The sequence below is a fragment of the Clarias gariepinus genome, chromosome 17 (genome assembly GCF_024256425.1).
Source record: "Clarias gariepinus isolate MV-2021 ecotype Netherlands chromosome 17, CGAR_prim_01v2, whole genome shotgun sequence".
NCBI classification, from domain to species: Eukaryota; Metazoa; Chordata; class Actinopteri; order Siluriformes; family Clariidae; genus Clarias; species Clarias gariepinus.
Window position 1 is genome coordinate 10,076,919 of NC_071116.1, and position 22,324 is coordinate 10,099,242.

Genomic DNA, 22,324 nt, shown 5'->3' on the forward strand with positions numbered 1-22,324 from the left:
TACCTTATCTCCATTAAACACTGACATTTACACTGCAAATCTATAAATGTACTTAATGGTTTAAACACACGTGCTGAGAAAAAGAGGGACCGCTCCTATTTTCTCTCCACCATTTCCAGCAGCGCCCAGTCCTGACAAACGAGCATCTGATTCGACGTCATGAATTCGATGTCATCAGCTGTCATCAGTCTGTTTCATTCTGGAGGAGGCAATCGTAAAAAAAAGGATGAATGAAAACTCTATTAAAAGACTAAGCAACGCGATGTGCGCCTTTTTCACTCATTACCTCGCGTGACGTACTGCAGGTGCGAGTAAAAAAAAAGGAAACGCTGCTGGAAGTCCAAGGCAGTGGACGCAGGTTCTCTTTTTCACAAGGTAAGTCATATATACCTTCCCACTTTCATTAACTTTATTAGTTTATTAGCAATGCATGCGCAAAATAATGTAATAGGATTTTTGTCAACTTTTAAACAGGCTAAAAAGTTTTTTCATATTTTTTTAAATCATTTTGATTAAGCTACTTGTAGACTCAGTATGATACATAATCGCACTATTTACATAACTGTGAGGAAAATGTTTCAATTGTAAGGCTAATTATTAGTGTTACCACAAAATAATTAAGAATTCTAAGTAAAATAATAAGATCTATATCATCAGATCCTAGAATAACTGCAAATGTTAAAGAAGGTTAAATGTCAAAAGTTTAAAGCCTATAGTCAAACCATCACAGGGAATGTGAAATCCATCATAGGAAATCTGCAGTAAATAAATGTGTTTTTTGCCACAAGTAAAAAAAAACAAAAACATTTTTATCTGTAATGTGCGTGCGTGTGTTCGTGTGCGTGTGTGTCTGTGTAAAAAGTAAATGTGTTTTCTGTCACACTGTAGTGGAAAACAGTATGCTTTCCTGTATGGAAAACATTGCTGCCTTTTTTAATTTATCATTATTTTTATTTCCTTTTTTAAGCAAATTTACATTTTGTCAATGAAATATGCATGGATCAGGGATTTGGATTTACACAGCATTGAAACAAGTAATTTCTTGGTGGGTGCAGTATTCAGCCATACTGAGAGGTCTTTGTGTGAGCTAAGGTGGTACGAGGGTGACGTTACACATTTATAATTGACATCCAGGATGGGTGGACTGTAGTATAAACTCAACCCATTTACCACAGGAGTAGGGTGGAGGTCCCTTTTCCAACAAAACTTTCTTTGTGATTTATATAAATCTTGGTTAAAAAGGGCTTCTTTACAAATAAACATTGAGGCTATACATTAACATATGCTTCTCTTAGTTTGTTCGGAGCTTACCATACCATACATTTACAAATGTAAATATAAGGAAATGAAAGCTAAAATTGTCACAATGGATCTTAAACCTAAATAACTCAGTGTAAAGCAAAAAGTAAGAACCTTGCTTGTCCAGTACTTTCAGAAGTGGATTAAATACACTGAACACACAAACACACACACACACACACACACACACATACACACACACACACACACACACACACACACACACACACACACACACACACACACACAGGCCCTGGATCTATACAGCAATTGCTGAAACATGAGCATATTTGTATATACACTTAATAAAACAATGTCGACCCCTTCTTAACATAAACTGAAGTTATAAAGGCAGAGATACAGAGAGAGAAAGGCAGATATACACTGATCAGCCACATCATCAAAACTTATTTTGATTTTTTACCAATGAAATATCATAAAAAAAGTCACTGCTTAACATAAAATAAATGCGCCAGAGCATCCAGGGGACAACATCCCACCCCTCAATCCGCTGCCAATGTCCTGGTGCAAGATACAACAGCACACCCCACAGAGGTCTAGTGGATTTATGGCACAAGTGGCACAGTAATGGGTATAATGTTTTGCATTATAATGTTATGGCTGGTAAATTCTGGTGTAAATTGCAACAATTGTTTTGAGCTGATATCGATAGAGTCTGATGACGACTTTCTTTTGTCTACGGACAAGCTTCATGGAGATAGAACCTGCTCATAGTGCCAAAACTACCGGCGCAGTGTCAAATTACGCGTACACATATAAATCACACTCCACAGTGCAAGAGAAAAAAAAACACACGCACACACACATGGATGTTGATTTTACCAGTAAGAGACAAGCACTAAGACCCAGCAGGGGATCATGTGACGCTCGGCGTCAAATCAAGAAGCGCATGCGTGATAGATGATACTCCGTGCTCCTAAACCAAGACAATGCCTGTTTTTCAAGTCAAAATGATTAAAAATCTTTGCTCGTCTTGCGGAACACTCACAAACCGCATTATTTGTAATCCAAGGTTTTACTGTACTAGATGTTTGATTTTCATGAGTTGTAAACAACATAATAAAAAATACAAGAGGCTAAACTATTTCACTTTATGTGTACATTCAGAATATATTCACTTTTGTTATTAAATTATGAAAAAAAAGATCATGATATGCAGATTTTTAGGGCCCAATTATTGGCCTGTCTCAACCAAAGAAAAGAAATAAGGAGATTGCTGAAATTACCGGAATTGTGAATTGTGCAACTGTTTAACACTAACAATCAACTTTTACGCAAGACATGTAGTAAAATAAATAATGAATGACATTGATCAGAGATCAATTTAATTCTTTGTAAAATTTTATCACAAAAATAGAAAAAAGACTTTATCTTGCATTAACTGGAATTTGGATTAATCAAAACTATATTCAATTCAATTCAATTTTATTTGTATAGCGCTTTTAGCAATTTTCATTGCCGCAAAGCAGCTTTACATAGTCAAAAGAATTATTTAAGTTTGTATGAAATGTGAATTTGTATGAATCAAATGGTCAGTTTGTCCCTGGTGAGCAAGCCGAGGGCGACAGTGGCAAGGAAAAACTCCCTGAGATGGTAATAGGAAGAAACCTTGAGAGGAACCAGACTCAACAGGGAACCCATCCTCATTTGGGTGAAACAGAAAGCAGTAAATGATCTGCATTTATACAGTGTGTAGGGTGAGAGGCAGTTCAGCTATAATAGCTGATGTTAATTGATGTTAATATGGAGTCCAGGTAGTTACTATAAACTATATCATGTGGTCTGAAAAGTCCACATATTCCTAGTGCCCCTGAGGCAATGTTAAGACCTGAGGTTGTTTCAGTTGGTCAGGTTTAAATTTTTATTGTGGCTTATGTGGAAATGTGATGTTGTACTGACTTCAATGGACATGTTGGGAAAGGGAACAGAGGTGATGAAAATGTGATGGGCAGGTTTGGTCTTCAGGACAGGAATGGAAAAGGACAAATGGTGGTGGACTTTGCAAGGAGGATGGAAATGGCAGTAGTAAATACTTTCTTCCAGAAAAGGCAGGAACATAGGGTGACATATAAGAGTGGAGGCAGAAGCACTCAGGTGGACTACATCTTGTGTCGACGTTGTAATCTGAAAGAGATCAGTGACTGCAAAGTGTTGGTAGGGGAGAGTGTAGCCAGACAACACAGAATGGTGGTGTGTAAAATAACCCTGGTGGTGAGGAAGGCGAAGAGGACAAAGGCAGAGCATAGGACAAAGTGGTGGAAGCTAAGAAAGGACAGAATGTTGTGTAGTCTTTAGGGAGGAGTTGAGACAGGCTATGGGTGGTCAGGAGGTGCTTTCAGTTGACTGGACAACTACAGCCAATGTGATCAGGGAGACAGGTAGGAGGGTACTTGGTGTATCATCAGGTAAGGGGAAAGTGGACAAGGAGACTTGGTGGTGGAATGAGGAAGTCCAGGACTGTATACAGGGAAAGAGGCTAGCTAAGAAGAAGTGGGACACTGAGAGGACTGAAAAGAGTAGACAGGAGTATAGGGAGATGCAGAGTAAGGTGAAGGTAGAGGTGGCAAAGGCCAAACAAAGAGCATAAGAGGACTTGAATGCTAGGCTAGACAGTAAGGAGGGAGATGTGGATCTGTACAGGTTGGCAAGGCAGAGAGATAGAGATGTGAAGGATGTGCAGCAGGTTAGAGTGATTAAAGATAGAGATGGAAATGTACTGACAGATGCCAGGAGGGTGATGGGAAGATGGAAGAAGTAGTTTACGGAGTTGATGAATGAGGAAAACGAAAGAGAACAAAGAGTAGAAGAGGTGACTGTTGTGGAACAGGAAGTAGCAAATGTTAGTAAAAGTGAGGTGAGAAGGGCGTTGAAGAGGATGAAGAGTGGAAAGGCTGTTGGTCCTGATGACATACCTGTGGAGGTATGGAAGTGCTTAAGAAAAAGAAGAACTGAATTTTCTGCTATTAAATTTGTACATAAGTGTTAAAAAAAATAGACATACAGTATACCCACTTAGTTTATTAATTCGGTGGTGCTAAAAGCCCCAAAATGTCTTTGCCAAGTCTAAAGTCATGAGATGTACAGTATGCACCACTTAAGGAAATTTGTTGCATTTGCTATGTGTAGGTACATTGGCTTCATCGTGTTCTCCACTTTGAGTTTTGAATTGTTTTCTAACTATATGGGGTAATGAACATATAGTGGAACCTCGGAGCAAGTAGCCCGGTTTGCGATTGTTCCGCAAGACGAGCAAAAATTTCATAATAAACAAGCGTGTCTTGATTTATGCTTCAATTATCATCAAGTATTATGTAGCACGCATGCTCTTAGAGTCCGTTAGAGTGTGTGTGTGTGTGTGTGTGTGCGCGCATCATTGGACCCCCAATGGGCCCCCTTCTCTCCTCCTCTTGCCACACACACACACTCTAACAGACCCACTGTCGCAATTCTTTTAAAAAAAAAAGTGCAGGTTAATTTGTTCTATTTTTTACTTTAAAGCAGTGATTCCGTTAGTTAGTGCGTGTGTGCGCTGGATTGTCATCGAGAAAGGTTTCTTCTTTATTTAAAGATAAAACAGTCTTTCTGTTAGTATGTATGTGTGTGTGTGTGTGTGAGTGTGAAAGTCGTCCCGCACAGTAGTCCCTCCCCCTCTCAAATAAGAGAGGAGGAATGGGGAGGCAATCATTCCTCCTCTCGCCTTACTTTATCTTCATATACGAACACACATATACAATGCGTTGTTTGCAGATTAGTTTGTTTTATTTTTACTTTATATTTTGTATTAATTATTTTATATATACTCAGCAAAAAAAGAAAGACCCTCTGACTTTCAACTGTTTTTACTTTCAGTAAACTTAATGTGTATATATTTGTATGAACACTAAAAGAGTCAACACCATATGACATAAACTAAAAATGTTTCACAATGTGTCCCTGAATGAAGGGAGGCTCAAAATCAAAAGTACCAGTCAGTATCTGGTGTGGGCACCAGCTGCTTGAAGTACTGCAGTGCATCTCCTCCTCATGGACTGCCTATTGCGGACAGTCTGAGCACTGATGGAGGGATTGTGTGTTCCTGGTGTGACTCGGGCAGTTGTTGTGGCCATCCTGTACCTGTCACGCAGGTGTGATATTCGGATGTACCGATCCTGTGCAGGTGTTGTTACGCGTGGTCTTCCACTGCGAGGATGATCAGCTGTCCTTCCTGTCTCCCTGTAGCGCCGTCTTAGGCATCTCACAGTGCGGACATGGCGATTTATTGCCCTAGCCACATCAGCAGTCCTCATGCCTCCCTGCAGCATGCCTAATGCACGTTCACGCAGATGAGCAGGAACCCTGAGCATCTTTCTTTGGGTGGCGGATAATGCATTGTAAACGGAACTTTTGGTTTTCTTCACAATATTCATTGTTTTATTATAATAAGAAAAAGTTGTATATGCAACAACACTTTTCTTTATTCCAATTTGCTACAGTGAACATATAAGTTTTCTATATTTTGACTAAATCTTAAATAACATATTCTTCATAGTAATATGTATGCTTACATTAGCACAAATACAATTGTGAAAACTGTGGGAGTTGGGTTTATAATTTTTTAAAATCAAAATCAAAATTCATTAGTGGTCATTTAATCATAAAGTACTAATGGATTTTTTAATATTCATTATGTAAATGTCTTACTGTTTTTCAAATTTGTATTTGCATATTTGTGTATATACTTTTATGTGTTGTGTGGTGTTATTTTTTTCCTTCTTTTTCAGGTAAATAATTTACAAGAATTTTGGTCTGTTCTTAGTTTTCTAAAATCTTAACGCCAGTGGAGTGATTCCTGCTATGCGTAATGACTATTTGCAGCCTGTACTAGGAGTAAATGGGTGGGGGCAGCTCTGCAGAGAGAGAGCGATTTTGTTTTGCTGACTGCAGAACCTCTACCTGGCACACGCCGCAAGTGCGTCAGCACTCTGAAATGAATTAAGAAAAAAATGATCAATCAGTGTTACTGCAGGGAGAGAGAGAGAAAGGGAAACATAGAGAGAGAAAGAGAAAGAGAGAGATACTGTACAAAGCCCATATCCTATCACCGCTGATGTATCTATGACAATATCTGTACATGCTGCTTGCTATTATCTAGGACTGTATACTGTGGAAGATGGTAAGTCTTCTACCCTTTTTAGGCTTGCTGTGCTGAAGAAGGGCAGTGCTCTGCAGGGGTACTGTTCTCAAGACATGTGCCTGGTAAAGTTATGCTTGTGTGATGCTCTATGTATAGTTTGCTTCTTTATATTATCCATAGTGTTCGGTATGATTGCAGAACTTGGGTCTAACTAAAGACAATGTCATTTGGATTTTCCATGTGCATTCAGGGGACACATAAAAAGTCATGTCATTATATTTATTTTTCTTTATATCTGACACTTTTTTTATTATATTAAAATTCTTTATATCTCATTTTAATGACATCATTATGCATGAAGTAATGGTTCATAGTTTCTATGATAAGAAGTTCTGTGTGCGGCACTACAAAAATAATACAAAAATAATCACATAATTACATTGATCCACTGAGGAATTACCTCTGCTAGAAATAGATTTTGGAGGTTTAGTAGGTTAAAAAAAAACAAGTTTTCTGCTTATCAAAATGTTGCTTTTTGGTCTTTCTGTGGAAGTTCTATTATGTTGAAACTGGAATTGATGGACTTTTTCTGTGCTGTTCTGTTTATTTGTAGTGAAAAAACGGCACTGAATGCAATAAAGCAAGATGAACTCTCTGTTGCTTCTCACCTTCCTTTCCCTGTGCTATGCAGAGAACTTTGATCACACTTACAATTTGGCACCATACAGGACCATTTACATCTCAGGTAAGTCAGGTGAATAATCACAAATATATTTTAAAGTGCGAAGGGGTGCAGTCATCTAACCATTGTAAGCCGTTTACATATTATAAAATTTTATCAGATTTGAATGACTGTTGTCACTATATGTGTGTGTAGCTGCTACTCCTTAAGTTCACTAAGTGTTTAAATAATTTATAAGCTCTGGGGTTTGCTTTGTTCACCACCACATTTTCTCTCTTAATATAGCCATGTACTGTAAACTGTGTTGCATTGGCATGGCTTCAAAATATATATTTTGGCACCAAAGATATGGCATAAAGTTCCTGTCACTTCAAGATTAACAGATAATCATTAGGAATTATAAAACACATTAATTTGAATTAAAATACAACCTTCGTTTGTCTATCTGCATCATTGCTTGGCTGTCATTAAGCAAACTTAATACCCTGTTTAAAATGTAAACTTTTAAAAATGTAAGTTGCAAAAATATTTTTTACTGTGCTTATCTCAACCAGAATCTTCTAAGGGTCAATGAGCCTCTATGTAATGGTTAAATTAGCCATAACAATCTTGCCTGCTTACTCATGGAGAATAAACTGTGTTCTCTGGAATGCCTCATGCAGTTGTCCAACTGGTAAAGTGAAAAGAAATATTTAATGGCTATAGATTTTTTTTGCTTTGATTATTTTTAGCCTCCCATAGCCATTGCCTAAGTTAAAAAAAAAAATAAAAAAAACGGAAACAAACATTATCCTGCAGGACAATAATGTAAAAACAAAGTGCATTACAGCCTGCCCTGTATGAAGCTTAGAAGACAAATAATTACAAGTTGTTGATCTGGGATTCAAATCCCCCAGATCTCAGTTTGACCTAGCATCCATGGAATGTGCCGGACAAACAAGTCCGATCCATGGAGGCCTTATCCCCCAAACCCACAGCACTAAAGGATCTATCACAAACGTTCCAATGCCAGACACCACAGCACATCTCAGAGGTCTTGTGGAGTCATGCCCCGTTGTGTCAGAGGGTCAAAAATATTTTAAAACCTGCATTAGGTCAGCAATCCCCTGACAAATTGTTACTTTCTTTTCCTGTGATGTTTTTAAAGGCTTGTATGACGGCTTCTCAGGTAAAATGCGTGCTTAATAAAGTCTAGTCTAACTTGGTCAATCTAAATTCATATTTTTTTCCCCTGATAAATTTTTTGTTGTTTCAGCAGTGTGTTCTGTGTATTCATCATGACACATGATTATACTGAAAGCATTTCTCTGTAAATTGGCAGAGAGAATGTTATCATAGACTTCAAAATTATTTCTCTTGCTATTATGAGTTCTTTATAATTTGCATCATGTGGTATGGCCTACATATTTCTTCTTTGTCGATAGATTTGTAGATTGTGATACCTTTAACCCTGCCTTGTGGAGGTCACAGACTATTACACAATTTTCTGCTAATCAACTGCTGTTGCTCTCCTTGGATGACCCGTTTGATGTCTTATTTTATATATATATATATATATATATATATATATATATATATATATATATATAAATATTCATATATATATGAATGATTTTTTTCTTTTTCAGGACATCCTCAAATTGATGTATTGGCTATGCCCAGTGCTTGTGTAATAGTTTTGATTGATTTCCCCTCTTTTTTCTTATAGACAGCTCTGTTCTTTTTAAGCAACAAATGCAGTCTTAAGGATAAAATGATGTACAACACCCATTCAGAGCATAAAAAAATTGGTTCAACTGGTTGGCTGTCAATGTGTTGAAGCAACCTTAACTGCTAGTGTTGGGTGAACAAGGACTAATCCATGTTGTTTAATTTTAGGGGGACCATTGGAATGACATTGAACTAATGCGAACAAGTTTTTCGGGTCATTTAATTGAACCCTGGTCGTCAAAGAGACAGCGGGAGATAGTCCCAAAACTGATTGTACTAAACAAACAAATCTTGCTTTGTTAAACAAGCACCACTAAATAATAACTCCTCCAAAGTAAAATTACTAGGCAGCTGCAATTTATATTTGCAGCAATATAAATGCAAAAACAATGTTGTGATACCCAAAGGGACTTTACTAAGCCTGACTGAGCAACGAGTTGTTCTGTATTCTTAAAACATTATAATGAACAACTACTGTACATACGTAGTATGGGTGGATGCAGCCTAATTTATATTGTGTTGTGCATACTGTCTGACACTCCCTTTTTACAAAAATAATGATTGCGTTGTAATAAATATAAAGCCCAAAAATAGTACAATTCTGAAAAATACCTACCAAAGCAAAACAAGGAAAATTAATAATCCATCTGACACAACCAAAACAATTATTGACAGGTATATTCAGATCCATAACTATTTAGACACTGACAATTTCTGTAATTTTGCATTTTACACCATTACAATGGATTTGAAGTAAAACAAATAATATGTTGTTAAAGTCTACATTTTTAGCTTCAATTTAAAGGATTATCTAATCTATTGCATTAACTGTTTAGAAATGACAGCCATTTTTACATTGTCCGTCCATATTCACAAGCTTAAAAGTAATTGGACAATAAAATAATAAGCAGTTTCATGGAAAGGTGTGGCCAGTTTTCTGATTACGGATCTAAAAGGTCTGGGGTTGATTTCAGTTATTGAAATTGCATTTGGTAGCTGTTGATGACAACTCATAAATGGGTTCAAAATATATATTAATGCAAGGGCAGTAGGCTATAATGGACAACTGAATCGTGTTAAAACCAGAACAAACCAGACCTATCAGAGAGATAGTAGAAACTTAAAAAATGGTCAAATCAACCCTTTAGTACATTCTTAAAAGGAAGGAACCCAGCTAAAAAATATATAATCAAATCAATAATAATCAAGAATCAAGAATAAAAATTCTATTTGTCATATACACAGTCATACACAGAACAATATGCAGTAAAATGCTTATATGACTGCCCGTGACCTAAAAAAAAAAGAACTGAATTGAAATAAAATTTAAATCTAAATGTCCAGGGTGTGTACAAATGTGTATGAGTGTGCAGATGTGCAATGTCCATAAATGTGCAATGTGCAAAATTAGTTGGTGTTCTGATTGATAGACTGTATAGCCTGCGGGAAGAAGCTCCTCCTCAGTCTCTCTGTGTTGGCCTTTAGGAAACGGTAGCCCAATACCTGACTGCAACAGGATAAGAGTCCATTATTGGGGTCCAGCACTGCTTGCTGTAGATTGAGATGCAGGTCAGGGACCTTCAAATTCAAATTCAAATTTGATTTGTCACATACACAGTCATACACAGTACGGGGCAACTGCTCGTGAAATAGAATAGAAGACCTTCTATTCTAAAATAGAAGACCTTGATGCAGATAATGCGCTCAGCTGATCGCACCGCCCTCTGTAGAGCTCATCTGTCCAGCATGTTTCCCATGACAGTCTGAAGTCACTCAAGTGTCTGAGGTGGTAGAGACGCTGCCTGGCCATTTTCACCAAGGTGTTGATGTGACAGGACCATGACAGGTCCTGCATGATGTGAACACCGAGGTATTGGAAGCTTTCCATTCTCTCCACTGAGCTCTAGTTGATGACAGGGGTCTGGTAGTTCCTCTCCTGCTTTGTACCGAAGTCCACTATCAACTCCTTTGTCTTGCTGACGTTTAAAAGGAGGTTGTTCCTCTGGCACCAGTTTTTCAGATTTCCAATTTACTCCAGGTACGCTTTCTCATTGTTGTCAGCAAACTTGATGGAGGTGGTGGAGTTGGTAGTGGCCACGCAGTCATACATGTACAGAGATTACAGCAGGCGGCTCAGAATACAACCCTGGGGTGAGGGAGGTTGAGACATGTCCGCATTACTGCCTGTGGTCTGCTAATCAGGAAATTGGAGATCCACAGACACAGAGACGGGCTGGGTCCTAGGCTCTCCAGCATGGTGGTGAGAGTGGAATTATAGTATTAAACGCTGACCTCGGTGTTCACATCATGCAGGACCTGTCAGAGCATTTTAACATAGCATTTTTTCCATTCCTAGTGTCCAGGTAATTGACAGATGTATGAAGGAGGTGAGAGATGGGATCATCAGTTTTGACATTAAGCAAACTGTAAAGGGTCAAGTGTGTCAGTGAAGAGATGATAAAGAGATGATGAAAAGATGATGATCAGATGCTCAATGAACTTTATTACTGCAGGGTATTAAGTATTAAGTCAGGGCTACAGGGCAATATTTGTTGAGGGAAGCAGGATAGGGTTTCTTTAGTACAGGAGCAATGATGGACTCTTTAAAGCATGTGGGGATTACCGACGGGGATAAGGAGAGTTTGAATATTTCCATGAATACAGGTGCTGGACGGTCTGCGAAGGCTCTGAGGTCTGGTCTTGCTGCTTTCCGGGTGTTCACTCTCCTGAATGCTTTCCTCACGGCATGCTCGGAGATGATAAACGCATTTTCAGTGCTGTCATTCTGTTCTTGTCTGGAGCCGATGGCACTGCTAGCATTAGCATTGCTAGCATCATTTGCTGCAGCCTCTGAGCATAGAAGGAATTTCTTGTTCTTTAAACATTGTGGCAATGTTAATTTGATAACAGATGTTTTGACACTGTGGGTAAAGTATGTGAACGTTAGAACTGCTTGATGTTAGACCAACGATGCCTACATGACACTGGGGTAATGTTGACACTGGGGTACATGACACTGAGTTAATGTTGAACAAACAACCATAATTGTTTTGTATAGCATGGCATTGTTGCCGTGTCTTTGGTTTGCATTAAACATTTTGCATGGGCTTTAAAACCAAATGGCACAATTCTTTTGTCTCAAAAGACTACCAATTTTCTTCTCCAAAAGCTTCACTTTTCTCTTCACTTTTTTTTTTGAAAGTGGTTTTCATTTGGGCACTTTCTCCATAGAAGCTGAAAAGGTTTCTACTTAGCCTACTCTGGTGCTTGTTCAGTTCTTCAGTTCAGTAGACTCCTGCAACTCACTTCTGGCAGGTCTGCCTCTGTCCACGTCCTATGCAGCTGATCCAGAATGCAGCTGCATGTCTCGTTTTTGTCAAGAACTAACCTGGAGTGACCAGAAGACGTAGCTTTAGCGGTTAGCCCTTTGTTGCGTGAATGGTAAACCCAAACGCGGACGAACACGAGTGAGCAGGATAATCACGCTATTTGATCTAAGGACTCTCACGAATGGGGAGCAAGGGAAAGACACAATCTAACCCGCGTCCTATAAATACACACTCGATCAGGATTTTAAACCAAGAAGGTGAGTACTCACGGTTTGAAGAATTCCGACGTAGCATCGGCGACTCAATGACTGAGCGAGGTGCTATGGTTTGTTTACCTCTTTTATACTTCCTGGTTCGCGACCGCTTAACTTCCGGGTCCTAGTGCTGGTCGCGTTCCGAGTGTGCATGACAGTACCCCCCTGTCCAGGACCGGCTCCGGACGGTCCTGCGGTGGAGGATACCCTGTGACGGTAGTCCCGGATGAGCTCGGGGTCGAGGATGAAGCGTGCTGGAACCCAAGACCGCTCCTCGGGGCCGTAGCCTTCCCAATCGACCAAGTATTGGGTGCCTCTGCCCCGAGGACGCGAATCAAGGATCCGTCGCACGGTGTAGGCGGGACCGCCGTCAATGATTCGGGGAGGAGGAGCAGGGCGGGTGGGTGGAACCATGGGTGAAGTGGTGAAGGGTTTCAGTTGTGAGATATGGAAAACCGGGTGGATCCGGAGCGCCGCAGGCAGCTGGAGCCGGTAGGTGACAGGGTTAATCTGTAGATTGACGCGGTATGGTCCGATGAATCGTGGGGAGAGTTTCCGGGATTCTGTGTGGAGATGGAGATTTTTGGTTGAAAGCCAGACCTTGTCACCTACTTTGAACAATCGTCCCGGAGGGTGTCGACGGCGGTGTTGTGTGATGTAACTGGCGTTGGCGCGCTGGATGTTCCGGTTGGCTTGCTCCCATAGCCGTCGACACCTACGGACCAACTGTTGGGCCGAGGGTACGTCAACCTCCGGTTCCTGGTGGGCGAACATCGGAGGCTGGAACCCGTAGCATACCTCAAATGGGCTCAAGTTGGTGGCTGAAGAGACGTGAAGGTTATGAGACAGTTCTGCCCAGGTGAGGTAGCGGGCCCAGGAGCGCTGGTGGTCGGACACGAAGCATCGCAGATAGCGCTCCAGTTGTTGGTTGGTCCGTTCCGTCTGACCGTTAGTCTGGGGGTGGTAGCCGGAGGACAGACTAGTGGTGGAGTTGATCAGACGGCAGAAGGCCTTCCAGAACCGGGCGGTGAACTGGGGCCCTCTGTCCGAGACGATGTCTTTGGGGAACCCATGCAGGCGGACTACGTGTTCCAATATCAACTCAGCGGTGTCCTTAGCTGAGGGGAGTCCGGCGAGGGCCACCAGGTGGGCTGCTTTTGAAAACCGGTCGACGATAGTGAGGATGGTGTTCTTCCCTTCGGACACCGGCAGGCCCGTGATGAAATCCAAGGCGATGTGCGTCCAGGGCCGGCGAGGAACGGGAAGAGGTTGAAGCTCTCCGGGGGTTGGTCGATTTGAGTCCTTGGCCCTGGCGCACACCGGGCACGCCTGAACGAACTCCTCGATGTCTCTCTTCATGGAAGGCCACCAGAATGCCCGTCTCACGAACTGCAGAGTTCTTTTGTTTCCCGGGTGTCCGGCGACGGGCGAAGAGTGACCCCACTGGAGGACCTCAGCTCGTAGTGGTGGTGGAACGAAGAGTCGTCCAGGCGGCGCACCTGCCGGCCCGGCCTCCGCAGCCTGAGCCTGGCGAACCCTCGTTTCAAGATCCCACTGGAGGGGTGCCACGATACGTGAGGATGGTAGGACAGGCACGGGGTCCGCCCGGGGGACGTCTTCCTCCTGTTGTCGTGATAGGGCGTCTGCCTTGGTGTTCTTGGACCCCGGGCGGTATGACAGATGAAAGTCGAACTGTTCGAAAAATAATGCCCACCGTGCCTGTCGTGGATTCAGCTGTTTGAGGTTCCGGATGGTGATGAGGTTCTGGTGATCCGTCCAGACGACGAATGGCTCACTGGCGCCCTGGAGCCAGTGACGCCATTCCTCCAAGGCCCACTTTATGCCCAGCAGCTCGCGGTCCCCTACACCGTATCGCTGCTGAGTGGGATTAAATTTCTTGGAGAAGAAGCCACATGGGTGTAGCTTCTGGTCTGGACCTCGTTGGGAGAGAACAGCGCCAGTGCCCACATCCGACGCGTCCACCTCCACAACGAATGGTTGGTTGGCATCAGGATGAAGGAGGATAGGGGCGGTGGTGAATCGGTGGCAGAGTTCTCTGAAGGCCGTGATGGCAGCAGGAGTGAGTTGGAAGGGGTGAGATGCAGGCCTGGTCAGATTGGTCAATGGTGCTGCAACTGTACTGTAGCCCCGGATAAAGCGACGGTAGAAGTTCGCAAACCCGAGAAACCGTTGAAGCTGTTTGAGCGTCCTGGGTAGGGGCCAATGGCGCACAGCATCTAGTTTCTGCGGGTCCATGGCCACACCCTGGGGCGAGATAACAAAACCCAGGAACGTGGTGGAGTGCTGGTGAAAAGCACATTTTTCCAACTTACAGTACAGCTGGTGGGCGAACAATCTCTTTAGTACAGCTCGGACATGTTGGGTGTGTTCTGTCATGGTGCGGGAGTAGATCAGAATATCGTCCAGATAAACGAACACCCATCGGCCTAACATGTCTCTGAGGACATCGTTGATAAATTGTTGGAAGGCCGAGGGTGCGTTACATAGTCCAAACGGGATGACCAAACTCTCGTAGTGTCCTGTGGGTGTGATGAAGGCCGTTTTCCACTCATCGCCCTCTCTGATGCGCACCAAGTTGTAGGCGCTCCGGAGGTCCAACTTAGTGAACACGGTGGCACCAGAGAGGGCGTCCAGGGCTGAGTTGGTGAGCGGCAAAGGGTGACGGTTCTTGATGGTTATCTTGTTTAGCCCCCGATAGTCGACGCACGGGCGAAGTTCCCCCCCTTTCTTTTTCACAAAGAAAAACCCTGCGGCCGCAGGAGATGAGGAGGGCCGGATCGTTCCATGTCGCAGAGCGTTGGTGATGTACTCCTCCATCGCCTGAGTCTCGGTCTTGGACAGAGAGTAGAGATGTCCACGGGGGGGAACGGAACCCGGCTGGAGCTCTATCGCCAGGTCATAAGGTCGATGAGGTGGAAGGTGGGTGGCTCTCTTCTTGCAAAAGACTCCAGCCAGGTCTCGGTAGGCAGGCGGGATGGCGTTGATGTCGACATCGGGGGCCTCGGACTTCGTGGAACACGTCCCAGCCTGGGCCCGTAGGCAAAGTTCAGTGCAGGTCGGTCCCCACTGGAGAATGCGATTCTGATTCCAGGAGATGAGGGGGTCGTGCTGCAGCAGCCACGGGTAGCCGAGGATGATGGGAGGAGATGAGATGGAGGTGAGGTGAAGTTGGAGCTGTTCCTGGTGTTGGTCGATGGTGAACGTGATTGGTTGGGTCTGGTGAGTGATAGGGCTGGAGGAGAGGGGCCGACCGTCGACTGAAGTGATCTGAACTGGCTGGGATAACGCCTCGATCTTCATCCCCAATTTTTTGGCATAAGTTGAGTCAATGAAGTTACCAGCGGCACCGGAATCGATGAACGCCGTACCTCGAACTCGTTTGTGGCCAAATTGGAGAATTACCTGAACCGTGAGACGTGAAATGGTGGCGTTGGTCGTGGTGGAGAGGTGGAGAGGGCCCGGTGAGTCTCCTCTCGAACTCACCGGGTCTGGGCGTTTCCCGGGCGAAGTGGACAGATCGCCCGGTGATGTGCCGCTGACCCACAATAGGCACATAACCCCTCTCTGTACCGTCGTTCTCGTTCCGCCACGGTCAGGGAGGCGCGTCCTAGTTGCATGGGTTCCCCGGCTCCGGTGTCAACCACGGCAGGAGGTGGAGATCCGACAGATCCAGTAGTTGGGGCGGTGAAAGTAGTGGATGGTCGTGGTACAGTGTAAGAGAAGGTGGGTGCAGGCGGCAGGGTCCTCGGGGCTGGCTTCGGGCGAGAGAGGATACGCTGGTCAATACGGAGGATGAGCTGGATCATCCCCTCCAGGGTGGCAGGAAGCTCTCGCCCGGCGAGCTCGTCTTTTATGCGTGGAGCCAGTCCCTCGTAAAAGGATGTCCGGAGCGCGGCATCTCCCCAGTCGGTCTGCACAGCGAGGGTCCGGAATTCAGCTGCATACCGGCTCACAGACGATCCTCCCTGCCGCAGGTGGTAGAGTTTGGTGTCGGTCTCCACCTCGCCCGCTGGGTGTTCGAAGGTAAGCCTGAGTTGGCGGGTGAACTCATTATATGAATGCGCGGTGTCTGTATCCGCCCGGAGAACTGCCGTGGCCCACTCAGCTGCCTGCCCGGATAGCAACGAGACCAGAAGCGCGATGCGTAGCCGATCGGTGGAGTACCTGGTGGCATTAAACTCAAACACCAGATCAAGCGATGTTAAAAACACATTACACTCTCCGTCCGTGCCATCCCATTTATCAGGAAGTGCCAGAAATACATCAGAAGAAGGGGGGGGAGGTTGGGGCGGCGCCGCGGCCGCCGCGACGGGAGAACGGCTAGCCGCGCTATCTACAGCCGCCCGGAGATCCGCGTTCTCCTGCCGAAGCTCCGCGACCTCGCGGCGCAAGGCCGCGACGTCTTGGAGGTCCCGGCGCAGATTAGCGATCTCCCCGGTTAGCGTGTTGATAAGCTTGGCATGCTGATCTACCACGTCGCAGAGGTGCGCGTAGTCCGCTGGGTTCACCGCGGAAGGCTCAGTCATTCTGTCAAGAACTAACCTGGAGTGACCAGAAGACGTAGCTTTAGCGGTTAGCCCTTTGTTGCGTGAATGGTAAACCCAAACGCGGACGAACACGAGTGAGCAGGATAATCACGCTATTTGATCTAAGGACTCTCACGAATGGGGAGCAAGGGAAAGACACAATCTAACCCGCGTCCTATAAATACACACTCGATCAGGATTTTAAACCAAGAAGGTGAGTACTCACGGTTTGAAGAATTCCGACGTAGCATCGGCGACTCAATGACTGAGCGAGGTGCTATGGTTTGTTTACCTCTTTTATACTTCCTGGTTCGCGACCGCTTAACTTCCGGGTCCTAGTGCTGGTCGCGTTCCGAGTGTGCATGACAGTTTTTCAACTTCTTCGCTTCCTGTAGCTGCCTACATCATATTCAAAACCCTGATGCTTGCCTCCAAAGCTAAAAATGGCCCATCACCCACTTACCTCTCTGCTACAATCCTCGAACATTGCTCGGCTCGTCCCTATTGCTCAGATGGTGCATAGTGACCTAGTTACCCAGTATCCTTATATAAGGATCTACTCAGTTATATTGTGCACTTAATTATTAACATCTTATTGCTATTCTCCTAATAATTTAGATATGATAATAGAGGTATAAGGGTATACATAATTTCCTGGTTTTAAAATGGTGGATGACTTTTAAAAAATTTCTTTGGAAAAGAATAATTACATATTGAAATCTTTTTCTTTTTTTTTCTTTACATCAGTGATATTTACGTCAGTGATCACAACTCACCACTATGCTTGACTTTTCAGTAAGGGTATTCTGAAATGTAGGGTTTCTCAATAATGTGCCAATTTCCACACCCCCAACAAAACATACAAATGCATGCGCACATGCACTAGCGCATTTAGGCAGCACTCCACATCAGCTATAATGCTATTTTGTGAGATATTTAGCTCATAGTTCATATACCATGTGTAGTGTATTGTACATTTAGTGTATTGTACAAAACACTAAATGTACAATCTGCACACAGGTTATAAAAAATAAATAACTAAGGAATCAAAATATATTCATACTTAATATCAAATTAACAGCAAAAAAGCTGATGTGTGGTAATATTAGAGGGGAAACAGTGTGGGCACACAATTGCTGGGGAAAATACCACAAACCTGAAGAGACGCATCAAGGCATACCATAAAAATCACCCAGTTTTACAGCCACTTTGTAATAATTATGTTACCACATGTTAACATAATTATGTTGTGATGTATTTTATTTTATTTCAGTTTATTTTATATTAAACACTTGCCAAACACATTAAGCTAAAAATGTGAGCAAATAATTGTGACCCATAGGAGCTATCCCTACAACAGTCCAAGTGGGTAAACTCATAATTTTTATTTTTTAGGTATCAAAACACTAAGTATAAATAATACGTATCCATACTGCTCCTATTGTTTTGTAGTTAAAATAAATATGGACATGCAGCAGTTGTTGGTTAAAAATAATTATAATTAACTGGAAACATCAGATGAAAAGATACGTTTTAAATGTCTTTAAAAAGGGTTTTGGCTAGACTACATAGATTGAGTGTAGAGCTAATTAATAATAATCTTATTGCTAAAATGTTGTTTTCATTGACTAAACAAGACTAAAATACTTAAGGGTTCCTCTGACTAAAACTAGACTAAGATGTCCAGACTTATAGTCGACCAAAACTTGACTTAACAAAACTAGGATTCAATTGACTTAATATAATACAACTAACAGGGACATTTATCCCAGGACTAAGACTAGGACTTAATAATAAATAGCTGACAAAATTATAGGTACTGTATATTATAGTATTCACTTGAATCCTAAATAAAACACAGACATTTCTTGGGGTGATGGAGGGTTTTGGGTTTGTCTTTGTGTCATTAGACCGAAGGATTTATTTCTCATGGTGTCAGTGTCCTTTGAGGGCTGCTACAGTATGGGCTTTTTAGTAAATAATGGGTTCTGTCTTGCTACTATACTACAGAGACCCGATTAACCAAAAATGTGAAAAGGGTCTGAAAACCTTTTGTTGGGACCTTATATCAATTAATAAAATGATAATTTCTGTAGTTCTAAGTTACAAAACGTATAGCTAAGCATAGGTGTAGTTTTATAATGGGCTATAGTTTTATTATAACAGTCATCTGGATTATGGGCGCTAAAGGATTTTCACATACAACTGGAAGAAAAATAGAGAAAGCTACATTGCTCCTATTGGCCTGAAGGCGATATTTAGTTTACATAGAATTTTCATTTCACAAACATTCAGGGGTGTTTTTTTCTTAGGAAATTTAACAATAAGACACTTGTGTAACATCCATGATGAATTACTTACAGGTAATTTACTGACCATCTGAAAAATAGGTTTTATAGCGAAAATAAAATGTTATACTTGGCTATTTAGATCATTTTGAAAGATAAATTGCCTAATTTTATGTCTTATTAGTTGTATGCTGCTTTTGCTTCACTAGAATGCAACCATTTTGATCAACTTTGTGTATAGATAGTTACAATTGGCTGTCAATCAACATGGTATTTGCCATAGATTTATTTTAAAATATTAATGAGCTTTTAAAACTTTCCTTTTTTTTTTTCCAGAAAATGGGCCTGGACTATTAGTTATGACAGAAGAAGAAAAAGTGGTGTCTCAACGAGGGGGCAATGTAACACTGCCATGCACATTTCGAAGAAACCCGACACTTGTCCCCAATCCCAAAATTAGGATAAAGTGGAGTAAGCTAACATCAGACTATTTAAAAGAGATTGATGTTTTTGTAGCTATGGGCTTCCATAAGAAGAGCTATGGTAGTTTTCATGGGCGTGTACATTTACGAGGTGCCGGTGAGAATGATGCATCACTGGTCATTAGTGAGCTAACACTGGAGGACTATGGGAGATACAAATGTGAGGTGATTGATGGTCTAGAGGATGGCACAGCAGTGGTGTCCCTCAATCTGCAAGGTAACAGTGTCACAAATTGTAAAATGAAAAAATATAATTATAAAATAACATTGTTAACTAGTAGATATAAGAACAATTGATTGTCTTGTAAAGGAATTGACTGAGAAATCTTTCTTCAGGTGTAGTTTTCCCATATTTCCCATCTCATGGTCGTTATAACCTGAATTTCCAAGATGCCCAGAAAGCCTGTAAAAACCAGGATGCCATTGTGGCCTCTTTTGACCAGCTATATGATGCTTGGAGGGAAGGGCTAGACTGGTGCAATGCCGGTTGGCTTAGTGATGGATCAGTGCAGTACCCAATTACCAAACCTCGAGAACCATGTGGAGGAAAGAACACTGTCCCTGGCATAAGAAATTATGGAATGCAAGACAAGGAAAAGAACAGATATGATGTCTTTTGTTTCACAGCAAACTACAAAGGTTAGTATTTTTTATTTAGTTTATTCTGGTACATTGCGAAAAAAATAAATAAGCTAATAAGCTAACTTCTAAAAATAAATAAGCTTATTATTTAAGAAATGCATTCATTGATTAAATTATGATACAGATTTCCCAGCTGGCGATAACTATTTGCTACACCAAATTTTAACAGCTGTTAATTTATGTTTACAACTTCAAAATTCATGCTGTTGTCGCTTACAACTCTCAAAATGCACGTTATCCATCCTGAATTATTTTAATGGAAAATAAGCCCTAAAAGGGAACAAACAGATTTGTAGAACCTTAACACTATGTACATTATATTGGACATTGTAGGGCGTTTCTACTACCTTACACCTTCTTCGAGGATGACATATGATGAAGCAGTGCTGGCATGCCAAAAGGATGGCGCTCAGATTGCTAAGGTGGGCCAAATGTATGCAGCATGGAAGTTGTTGGGCTATGATCGCTGTGATGCTGGCTGGCTGGCTGATGGAAGTGTGCGCTACCCCATTTCACGTCCCCGCCGCCGCTGTAGCCCCACAGAGGCTGCCGTGCGCTTCTCCGGTTTTCCTGACAAGAAGCACAAACTCTATGGGGTCTATTGCTTTAAAGCTTAGAATTAAGACATGGTTGAATAAAATTTAATACAAAACAGAAGTGTAGAGGAGGAAGTCAGCATGAGTAAAACTGTGGCATTTTCCAAATATTGTTTCAAAAAGGTAAATAAGAACACATCGTGTATTTGGAGATTTGAAAGGTTTGAATACATAATAGTAAAAAAACTCTCCTCTCAGAAACATGTTTGTTCCATAAGACACCAACCAGTGCCATAACATTGTTCTCTAAAATAATGAAAAATATTTTTGGGGGTCTAAATGGTTATTGACTCATACATTATGTAGCTACTTACATTTAGTGAAGACAAGGCTTCTGTAGGCTGTATTATATGATATGAGAAGGAAAGCGTGGATAACTGAATATAGAAACACAAAATACTAAACATCGATATTTGAGTAGTAATATGCAGTAAAGTTTTTTAAATATCTGACATACATTTGAGCACATTGTGATTCAGTAGTATAGTATATAGGTAATTTAAATAGTGGATAAAATAAACTTTTTTTTCTATAAAGAGAAAAATCAAACAAGTTATGTTTTTAGACATTATTTAACCTGATCTTCTCTCTCAAATGCAGTTATCTCATCGTCATAGGGTGCTAAAAGATATTAAGGTATTATGTTCTTAGAAAATAGTTTTAAAAAGTAATTTAATCTATGGACCAAACTTTAAGTCTTCATACTGTCATACAGAAGACCCTCAGTGTTCTTAAACTGTTTTTACAAAATTATGGTAATCTATATTATCCCTGTTGAGTTTTTTTTTTTTTAATAGACCTCTATATCTGTTTCTGTACTGTTATCATCAAACATTTTTGGACAGTGGTGCATCTGTATAGAGAGCAGGATATAAAAACTACACTGATCTTATCATTAATTATTGGCTCATTCCATATAAAAAGGAAGAGGCAGAATTTTCCCTCAAGATACCGCTAGCTTATGTCATTCAGACATTGAAGGTACAGTATTTATTGCATTTTATATGTGCTCTGTTTGTATTTTACAAACTTTTTTTTAGATAAAAACAGCAGATGTGCCTTATTTGTGTGATCAAAGAAAAAATAAGATATTGGTTTATAAAATATTCTTAAAACAAACACAAAGAAAAATCCACTCTCACGGTTTATGTGGGTGGAATACCGATTCCTTTGTGTTGCGAGATTGTATGTAGAAATTGTAATCTAGAAGGCACAACATTAATGCATCTTTTGAAAGAACTGCAATGTATGGTCCACTATTTCAGGAAAAAATAGAGCACAGGATATCCATGGCTTTACAACCAGTGATCATTGTTGCTGAGGACTCCAACCTCTTACAACCTACAGGCGGGCACACACAC

The 22,324-nt window shown here is 41.7% G+C and overlaps 1 protein-coding gene across 2 annotated transcripts; it reads left to right on the top strand.

The window, feature by feature from the left end:
* Nucleotides 1-215: 215 nt before the first annotated feature.
* hapln1b (hyaluronan and proteoglycan link protein 1b) lies at nucleotides 216-21,862 on the top strand. 2 transcript variants are annotated; one of them, XM_053476119.1, is made up of 5 exons: nucleotides 216-375; nucleotides 7,047-7,178; nucleotides 19,580-19,942; nucleotides 20,062-20,364; nucleotides 20,701-21,862. In XM_053476119.1, the coding sequence occupies exons 2-5, from the start codon at nucleotides 7,079-7,081 to the stop codon at nucleotides 20,982-20,984; spliced, it is 1,050 nt and encodes a 349-aa protein (XP_053332094.1). In that variant the 5' UTR covers nucleotides 216-375; nucleotides 7,047-7,078; the 3' UTR covers nucleotides 20,985-21,862. The 2 variants fall into 2 exon arrangements, with proteins under 2 accessions (XP_053332094.1, XP_053332095.1); XM_053476120.1 differs by lacking the exon at nucleotides 216-375 and adding an exon at nucleotides 6,349-6,472.
* Nucleotides 21,863-22,324: the final 462 nt, after the last annotated feature.